The sequence below is a fragment of the Nannospalax galili genome, unplaced genomic scaffold (genome assembly GCF_000622305.1).
Source record: "Nannospalax galili isolate Female #2095 unplaced genomic scaffold, S.galili_v1.0 scaffold543, whole genome shotgun sequence".
In the NCBI taxonomy this organism is placed as follows: Eukaryota; Metazoa; Chordata; class Mammalia; order Rodentia; family Spalacidae; genus Nannospalax; species Nannospalax galili.
Genome location: NW_008352270.1, coordinates 1,363,143 through 1,373,423, shown reverse-complemented (window position 1 = coordinate 1,373,423; position 10,281 = coordinate 1,363,143). Strand labels below are relative to the sequence as shown.

Here is a 10,281-nt window from a genome sequence, read left to right as displayed (position 1 = left end):
TATATTTCTTGATCTGGTATGTATAATTTGTCAGTAGGTTGTTGGACTATTGCCTGTTCTTTTTTAAAAAGTATTTTATATTTTATTTTATATGTATGAGCGTTATGCCTGCATGTGTAAGTACACCCATATCATGCAGTGCCAGCGGACATCAGAAGAGGGCATCAGATCCCCTGGAACTAGAGTTACAGATGGTTGTTAGCTGCCACGTGGGTGCTGGGAATCGAATCCAGGTATTCTGCAAGAGCAGCCAGTACTTTTAACTGCTGAATCATCTCTCCAGCCCCTTGCCTGTTATTTAGAGTATAGAAAAAAGAAGTTGGAGAATTCTGGTATGGAATTGTGAAGTCCCTTGACAAAACCAAATTGTGAGGAAACAAGTATTTTGTAGACGTTCAGATAGGTGCCTACATGCCCTTTCTTACAGTAGCAGTATATTATTTACTTTCTTATTGGTGAACCAAATACCTGACAAAGAAGCAGCTTAAGAGAAGGATTATTTTCTTATGCTGGCATATGCACCTAGTGACTGCTCTGCCTTCTAGGGCATGAGAAGAAGCAGGCTATCTCCTGAGAAGGGTTCCACTGGGAGAGTATGGGCAGAGGGAATCTAAATAGTCATCTGACTCTTCCATTGACCATGCCATCCACCTACCCATGTATAAATGCAAGAAAGTAAGAATGATACCAGCAGCCACAGGCTCATGCTCAGCCCATTACGTGTGTTCTCTTGTGGAGGCCTCATATCAGTCCCACCTAGTGGACATGTTTCTGTTTTGTAGAAGAGAAAAGTGAGGCTCAGGGAAGTTAAACAATGTGCCAGACCCCAGAACCAAGAAGTGGCATGAGCAGTCAGTCAGGCAGTGGTAAAGCAGTCCATCAAACCTGTGGGATTCCCACAGCATCACAATGGATCAATACTGTGGCGTCTCTTCTTTTTTCTTGACTGGAAAGGCCAGCTGGGAACCAGAAAGCTCTGGAGCATGGCGGAAGCAAAGCTAGGGACATGGAGGGCCTCCTAGACTTCCGAGGATTTTGAAGGTGGTGGCTCTCTGAGTTTCTTGAGGTGGTATTGCCTGGTTCCATGAGTGCAGCCTATTTTCCTTGCTTGTGGCACAGCTATTATCTATCTAACTCTGTGGTCAGCACAGCCTGTGTGGAGTGTGAGTCAAAGTGTAAAAAGAAGTAGCAGATTTAATTTGTAGGATTGATTTGTGGTCTGTCAGTTTGGTTTGACTCAATTTCAGGAACTGAGTGGGAGATAAATGTGAGATTTCATTGTGTACCATCACCTCAGAAACCAATCCTTTCTTCCTACTTTCTACCTGGGAATATTGTATGGCAAGCTTTGTTGTCTAGTGTTTTTCTATTAATGATTTTTTGTGTGTGATTCATTACTCAATTAGTGATGTTTTATTGCTGCTTTGCTGCAGAGATTACAAAAAATTACTTCTTCCTCCTTGTCTGGAATATGGGTAGACTTGGCCTACATCTAATCCTGACATCTCACCCTTTGTAGTCTTTCCTCAAACTTCTACCTGTTCCTGTATGTATCAGTCAGCTTTCTGCTGCTGTGACAAAATATCTGACATATAAAGAAGGAAAGACAACTTTGTTACCACCATAATGTATACTACTTTGTTCCACCAAGTCTTCTCAGCCATGATAGGCTGATACCTTTAAAACTATGAGCCAAAATGGATCATTCTTCCCCCTAATTTGTTTATGTCAAGTATCCTGTCACAGAGAGAGAAAGCTAACAAGTTCACCCTTCCTCCTTATCACTTCCTTACTCACTTTTTACTTATGTGTCTTGGTTTTTCTTTTATTTCCTTCACTAAACCGTGGACTCCATGAAAGAGGGACCTTGTTGACTTTTTTTTTTCTGTATCCCTAGTACTCAGAACATGATAGGAGTATAAGAAAGAATCCTTTGGTATCTCTTCCCCAAACCTGTGTTTACACTGCAGCCTGCTCTAGAGTTACTCCTAAGCCTTAGCCCATGAAAAGCTGGCAATTTCATCAAGACAATGTCAGTACAACATGATCAGTGGTACCACATTTTGCACTGAGGATGTACAGGAGACAGCCTTAATTGATCCAGGCTGGGGTTGGAAGCTTCCTAGAGTAAGGAACTGGGATTGATGGCCAGTGCCCAAGCCTCAGCCTGAACTTTCCAACTCCCCAGAGACCTGCTGTCTTGCATGTCATCTGTGCAAAGGCTGTTTCCTGAACACTGACATTTTCAACATCATAGGCACACATAGGTAGGTGGATGCCTACCACAAGCCCAAGACACCTGCAAATCCCCGAGCTACAAATGCAGCCATCTTTCCTCCACAACTTCTTCCCAACCCTCATAAAGAGGAGAATTCATCCCCAAACCTAAGGCAACAGTGGTGAATGGACCTCAAAGGCTGGGACCACCGAGGAAAACTACTGAACTGAGGTTCTTGAGCAAGTGGAGTACGGCTGTGAAGAGCCTGGTAGAAGGTACTGGCCCCACTAAGGATAGGGTCTGAGAGGTTAGAGCCTGGTCCACAGGAGGCCAAGGCCAGATGGGATCCCTTGGATAGGGCTTGTGCAGCTTGGAACCAGGAGCTCTGGGCTCCCTGTGAGCCCCAGAGAGTGAGACCAGCCCAGGACAGCTCTGGGATGCTGTGACCTGGTTTGGCGATTGCCTACCACCAGTATTTTCTCCCTGGTAGTCACCATCTCTTGGATTTGGGGAGCATGTTTGCCCTGAGCCCCGGAACTTCCCCTCCGCCCACACCTTATCTTACTATTCTAAATACATATTTCAAGCCAGGCTTGCTAACGAGGTTGGAGAAAAGGGTGAAAAGGAAGACGGTGCTGGCTCTGGAGGAGCTGACTCGGCAAATAGAAGAAACGCACAGCCGGCGGGAAGGGCTGCTGGAGGACGGCTGGCAGCTGCTGGAGGAGAAATCCCGCGTTCAGGCTGAAAACCAGCTTTTCATGGAACACCTGTGCAGGAGGAACGCGCAGTGTAGACAGAGACAGGAGGAGCTGTGGCAGCGGCGTTTCCAAGAATGTGAAGAGATGCAACAGAGGAGACAGGAATTAGCCGCCAGATACAGCCAGGGAAGGGCAGACCTTCAAGCCCAGCTCTCCCGGGGCGGAAAGACCCTGTCCGAGTTGAAGCAGCGGTTGCAGACACTGAAGCCCGTTTACATCGTAAAGGAGAGGCAGGACAAGAAAATGCAGGCCTTAGAGAAGGAGAAAGAGAAAATCCGAGGTGAGACCGCTGCCAAGGACCAGGAGGCACACTTGCAGTTCCTGCGAGAGAAGGCTCTGATGGAGGAACAACTGGAAGACTTACACAGCATGGAGCTGGGGCGGGTCGACACCAGGGAGCTTACTGGGAAGTACCAGGCCTTGGCGCGGGCAGCCAAGCAGGCTCACTTTGAGTTCTGCAGTGGCCTCCACAGGGAGAACCAGCAGCTACGGAAGGAATTGCAGCAACTGAGTCAGGAATACCACAAGCTGGAGGCTACAAGAAGCCATCTGGAAAAGCAGCAGCAGCGGTTGAAGGAGAAGCAGTGGTATCTAGAAACCTTGAGCAGAGGGAGACAACGGTTGCAGGCAGAACAGAAACGGGAGAGTCATGATGGTAATCGGGGTCCCAAAGACTACTATGAGCTGTCCCCTAGGCACTAAGCCAAGAGTAAACCCAAGCAGCATCTATACAACTATTAAATATGAACCAGAGCACTGGGAATAATCTACAACCTAAATATTACCCATCGTGGAGGATAGAATCCGTTGCGTTTCCATGGAGGAGCCTTGTTGGGTTGGCGGTGCCTTGTTGGGATGGCGGTTGTGCTCCTGGCCTGAACTCATTTCATTTGCTTTCCTCTGTCATGAATGCCAGAGTTTGATAATATTTAGAAAACTCATCTTTTAAAGAGTCTTATGCCATCCATCACTATATCAACATTCCTAATTCTAAGATGTTAAGTAAATTTATCTAGCCACAGTATGTGCTTTTGTTTTAGGTCACTTTTTTTTTCTTAACATATGTACTTTGTAGACCACAAAGTGGCTTTTGTAATTAGCATGTTCTCTATGGTTTTGTCCATTTAGTAACATCAGGAATTGTATTTTAAATTGGTCCAGACTTTTATTTGGGGTGTTAGAATGTTGTGGCATATTTGTCAAGGGCTGATGCTGAACTGGTCATTTGTGGAACTATGGACCCTGGTCTGGGAGTGTGGTTCCATGTTTGAGCAATGTTCCTATATAAAAACATGTAGTTAGCTTTGTATCTTCTTGGAATTGGCAATGAAATTTTTTCAGCTGTCTTTATATATAAAATAAATTTACTCAAAATTGAATTAGAAAAAATTCTCCTCCAGTGTGCCTTTAGCTTCTGGCTTTAATATTTTTGCCTGTATGAAATCTGTACTTTGTTACTAAACAATGTCAGTTTTATAAAGCAGTTTTGGCTCGTGGTTTTAGAGGTTGCAGCCCATGGTCCTTTGCTCCATTGCTTTGCCCTGTGATGGATCATGGCAGGAATACAGGTGAGATAGGAGGCCTGTTCACATCACAGTGGCTAAGAATTACGTAAAGAGAATGACAGGAAGGGCTTTGGGTTCCAATGTCTTATTTAAGGACATGCTCTTAACCCTAACTTCCCCTGGGCTCTACCTCCTGAAGGTTCTGCCACCGCTCAGTAGTGCTATAGGCTGTGGAGCCTAACATAGAGGCCTTTGGGGGGACATTTCCAATCCAGACTACAACACTGTATCTCAAAGGTGAAAGGAATAGGTCATATACTAGGATACAAAGAGCTTAAGATGCATATTCAAACAGATGCTAATCTCTGTCTCCAAAGATGCTAAGGCTGACCCATCAAAGGCACCCCCCTCTAGGTTATTTTAATGCAGTGAAGAGAGGGTGTGCAACACCGTGTTTCTTACTGAACTGATGTGCCAATAAACAGGACATATACACTGACAGTATGGTCTAGAGAGGGCGCCTACTCCAGTCCAAACCAGGTTACTAATCAAGAGGGAGTCAACAGTCCAACTGACCTGAGCCCTGTGCCCACTCCTGTAGGCTCCCTAGTCCCCCAGCCCACTGATTGCCCACATTACTGCAGTTCTTCCTCCGGAAGCTTTGAGGTAGGGACTTGAGAAATGAGTAAACTGTAGATGAACAGCCTTTTAACCCTTAGCTTAAGCTCATGACCACAGAGCATTGATACCCAGGCAAGAGCCCAAAGCCTAGTGTTCAGGGTTCACTTAAGGGCATGGGGTTAGACAGAGTTTATCAATGAAAGGACAAAGAAACCACAAAGAAAATACCTTTTGGGTTCTCCCCCTAGCTGTCCTGAGACTCACTGCCCTAGTTTAGTTTCTGTTGCTGTGATAAACATCACGACTTGGAGAGAAAGGGTTTATTTCATCTCAGAGATTACATACAGTCCATCATCTAGGGAAGCCAGGGTAGGAATTCAAGTCAGGAGCTTGAAGCAGAAACCTCAGATGAACACTTATTCCCACGCTCATGTTAACCTACCTTTATTATATAGCCCAGATCCAGCTGCCTAAGGATGCGCCACCTACAGTGGGCTCCTAAATCAATTAAGAATCAAGAAAATGCCCCGTAGAGGTGCTCACAGGCCAGTCTAATGGTGGCAGTTCTACAACTGAGGGTCTCTCTTCTCGGGTCAAGTTGATAAGCAAGATTAGCCATTACCATCACTTTTTAATTTCTTCATATTCAATTCCCTTCCTGATTATACAGGTTCCTTTAACATGTAAAGATCTATAATCCTTTTGGGTTATCAACCCCTGGAATATTTGGGGGATCCTGGCAGAAAGTGTATAGTGGATGGCACATCCTACAGAATGAATTGTTTCAGAAGAGGATTCTTTACAGAGCTGTGGAAGGTGTGTGGAAGCCACAGGATGCTCCTTGATCCAGGAATCATAGTCTCTTGCTTCCCAAAGGGAGAGCCTGAGGGTCAAGGAGAAGGATCATGACCACACCCCACAGAGGGAGCACCTCTGAAGAGGGTTGGGATGGCTAGCTTCAGTCAGCTTCAGTTGCCTCATAAGAAAGAAGTCCTGTCCTCTTCTGTGTCCTTTCAAGCTCTCTTGTAGCAGAGCCCATTAGGAAATCTGCAGTGTTAGTTAGCACTTTGTTACTGTAACAGATACTTGAGAAAAGGTTCATTTTTGTTCCCAGATACAGAAGTCCATGATCAATTAGCCCCCTTGTTTGGTGAGGTAGCATACCATGGCAAGGAATGTGTGGAGGGGCAAGCTCACAGCAAGGAAGTCAAAAGAGGAAGGGGAAGGGTGGAGTCCTGCTATCCTCTCCAAAGGCCCATTCCCCAATGATCTGAGTGTGTCTCACTAGGCCTTTCCTCTTCAATGGTTCAGCACTTCCCACTCGTGCCATGCTGGGGAACCAAGCCTGGAGCACAAGGGCCTTTTGTGTTCAAAGGGACACTTGAGATCCTAATTCATACCATCCTGTCAAGACAACTTGCATTGGTCTGCCTCCTGGCACAGAGCAAGGTGAAGAGTGGATATAGAGGAGTAAAAGACAGATACCTTCCACTCTCCCCAGCAGCACCATTCATGAGGACAGTAGGCCTGCTCATCAGAACAAGAGCCAAGCATACAAAATGGCCCCTTTGGTCCTCAACATGAGTGTTGATTGAGACTTATGGGGATTTATGTATATAAAGCTTTGAGTTTGTGAACTTTCAGTCTTTAACAGCTGGTTGAACAAATGCCTGCACAGGATCCCTGGGTCACCTGCAGCCTGTAGGGTCTTTCTTTCCCTGTTCTAACACAGAATGAATGAATGAATGAATGAATGAAGAAAGGAGGGACAGAAGGAGGGAGGGAGGGAGGGGGTAGGGAGGGAAGGAAGGGAGGGAAAGAAATTAGTAAAAGAAAGGATCAGAAGGAGACTACAAACCTACACTATTTTAAGAGAATATTTCAAATGATGGCTATCTAAAGGAAGATTTATGCCTGGAATTTACAAGGTCAATAAAATCAACCATTGGAAGAAAAGGAATGATTTTTCAACCCAAAACTTTCTCTTCTATTTGCTTTGCTAAGGAAAAGGCAAACTGGTGGGTAGGTAATTGTGAGGACCTTGATGTAAATACCAGATTGTCTTTCCTCATAAATGCTTTTAAAGCTCTCTGGTGCTTTAAACCATCGACACTCACTCCAAGGAATTCATAACCCTTGGCTTTAATATGAAAGCAATAAAAATCACACAGGGTCTTGAATACAAACATGAACCATCCTGCTTAAGATACGATAGTGGTGTCTGCTCAGAAGATGTGGGAAAGAAGCCAGGGAGTCTTTAGACTTGAACAGAATGATCTAAGAAATCAGCAAGACCTTTAGCATCTCAGAGCACCCCATGAAAAAAACGTGTTCAGTTACATGTTAGATACTTAGCTGCTTGGGGGCATCAAAGCAGTGTGGGAAAGAGGTGAGGAAGAGGAGGAGAGTTGTTTGTTAATTCCAGGTTTACCCTCTCGTTTAAGCCTGTGACAGGATGGTGCTTCAAGGAGTATTTTGCTAGGTTCTGATGTTTGTTCTGCTCCATTTATACAAGTCCTGGTTTTGATGGCGATAACAATCTGGACCTTGAGGAAAGGGTTGTCTCATACGATAAAGCCCATCAGTGTTGGGTCCATGAGATTTTACAACCCAGAGCCCTTTAAAACCAGTGGGAAATGGCCCTCACACCAGCAGCCCTCCCTGGAGTAACTGGCCTAAATGATGTGTTGGCGCCAGACTCTCTTGAGAGGCAACTGAGAACCAGATTGAAACACTCCTGAAGTAATTTCCCTTTGACCTATAGCCATCTGTACCTTTGAACTTCCCCAGGAAGTGAAACAGAAGCAGAGGGCCTAGTACCAACCTCGAATTCCTAAAATATTTTTCTGAAGATTGGAATTATCCAGAAACTTCTAAACCAACTTCTTCTGTACCATTCACCCTTCCTTCCTTATCCTGTTGTGAGAGTGTTCTGTTTTTAAATCTTCCACAAAGACCCTTTCTCCAGGAATTCTTGAAAGCAGCCACTTCCCTTTGTCACTGATGGAATGCCCACTGAAGGGGGTCACTGGTTTGGAGCAGGACAGGAGGGATAAGATCTGGGTCCTGTCCCCTCTGGACACCTCCTTCTTGCTGTGGATTCACTTTTCATCACAGGAGGGATAATCGCCTGATGAGCATCCTTTCTACAAAGCAGGGGGAGCCCACAGGAGCTAGAATCTCACCCTTTAGAGTAGACATGTCACACTGGGTCCCAGGATACCCATGTGCTTTTGATGAGAGCGTGAGGAATTAGTGGAGAGAATGGAAAAAGGAGTCTGCTGACAAGTTTGTCAGAAGTGGGTATTGGGCTCAGAGACTTATTGTCTGGAATCTTTAGATCTTAAAGGAAGAGTGAGAGCGAGGCTGTTGCTGTTGAGTTGAGTGACGTTTCTCTTTATTAAAAAGTTATGAAGTTTGGCGGTAGAACTGTCGGTAAAAGCTCAGGGTTTTTTTGCTGTTTTTTTTTTTTTAGCAGTTTGTAACTGGACTGTTAAATGAAGGGTTTTTTAAAAAGGTTATTTATACTTATTTTATGTGTATGAGTGTTTCACCTGCATATATGTTTTGTACCCATATGTGCAATGACCACAGAGGCCAGAAGAGGGTGTCAGATCCCCTGTAACTGGAGTTACAAATGACTGTTAGCTGCCGTATTTGTGCTGGGAACCGAATCCAGGGCCTCTACAAGAACAGCCAATGCTTTTAAGCAATGAGCCATCTCTCCAGCCCCAAATGAAGTTTATTTGACAGGGAAATATTCTTATTTCTTCAGTAAGTGAAATACTTGCTAAATGGCTATCTAAACATAAATGTAGACATAGGTAAGCTATGTGCATGTGTTTTTAAAAATCTTTTTATTTATTTATTTTTTTGTATATGTATGAGTGTATTGCCTACATGTATGTAAATGCAGCCATGTCGTGCAATGCCCATGGAGGTCAGGAGAGGGTGTCAGATTCCCTGGAACTGGAGTTACAGACAGTTGTTAGCCACCATGTGGGTACTGGGAATTGAACCTGTGTCCTCTGCAAGAGCAGTCAGTGCTCTTAACAGCTGAGCCATCTCTCCAGCCCTGCATGTGTTTTTAAACCTATATAATATCCATACATATGTGCTGTATAGAATGTGTTGTGTTTGCTTTCACATCTGTTGGGATGGAGAGAGAAGGGTGGCTATGCTAGCTTTCTTCCCCACTGTATTAGAGAGAGACTGGCTGTAGCTTCAGTGATAACCTTCTCCCTCTCATCAACCTCGTGGTTGCTTAGCACCAACTCCTGATTCCAGTGTAGGAACATCTTCCCGACTCTCTCCTGCGTGCCTGTGTGCAGCCTACAGGGAGTGTTACTCAGAGGAGAGTGCCAGGCAAGGACGATCAGCCCAGACTTGAAATTGCCTTGCCTTTCATCTTATTAAAACCAAGCCATTAACTGCCTTTAATGTGGAGGTTTTGTGGCTTAATTTCTTTTTCTGGCATCCATTAAAAACAGGAGCGGGTAGCAAAATTGATTGGCAGCATCTTCAGGCATTTAGTATGTATTATTAATATTTCACATGTATTACTAATATTCATTACCTGTACTGAGAGCTATCATGGTTTAATCAGGTTGTGCCAGGATGAAACTAATTTTTTTTTTCTGGTTACCTGAATTTCAGGTGGGGCTAAGCAACACTAAGAAAATCTGGGAGTGTTTCAAGTGACTTCTTATTTCCCAGACCTTTTAAAGGCTGCCACACAGACTTGCAAAAGGGTACACTGTGTTTAATCCTAGCTTCAATGGAATTGCCAATTGCACATATTTATTTTAATGAAATGGGCAGTGTAGAGCCCTGTTATGACATATCCCAAGTTTGGTTTACTTAAACATGAATGGAAACTTTCTATTACATACCTGCAATGTACAAAGCACTATGCATGCCATCTAGTCCTTATTTTTTTTTTAGAATTCAAGATTATTTAGGATAGAATAAAATGTGTACAAGTAAATGGATGCAAAAAAGTAGTTATAGTTGTGTGCCAAATGGATACTACTAAAAGAGCATTCTGCATTCTATGAGGATGCAAATCAACCAGGTGGTCCAGTAGGGTGTTGAGGTGTGGTGTGTGTGTGTGTGCGTGCGTGTGTGTGTGTGTGTGTGTGTGTGTGTGTGTGTGTGTAGGGGGGAGTGTTTAGAGAAA

The 10,281-nt window shown here is 44.3% G+C and overlaps 2 protein-coding genes across 4 annotated transcripts in view; both read left to right on the top strand.

The window, feature by feature from the left end:
* Positions 1-10,281, top strand: part of Kif26b (kinesin family member 26B) — a 499,922-nt gene that overhangs the window by 279,924 nt on the left and 209,717 nt on the right. The window lies entirely within an intron of this gene.
* LOC103746896 (coiled-coil domain-containing protein 121-like) lies at positions 2,734-4,217 on the top strand. The gene has a single exon (XM_008849182.2). It carries the CDS (start codon positions 2,734-2,736, stop codon positions 3,676-3,678), a length of 945 nt encoding a protein of 314 aa, XP_008847404.1. The 3' UTR covers positions 3,679-4,217.

Excerpts from the sequence above, each read along its gene's own strand:
- LOC103746896 (XM_008849182.2), top strand. The coding sequence starts at position 2,734 with ATGTTTGCCCTGAGCCCCGGAACTTCCCCTCCGCCCACACCTTATCTT.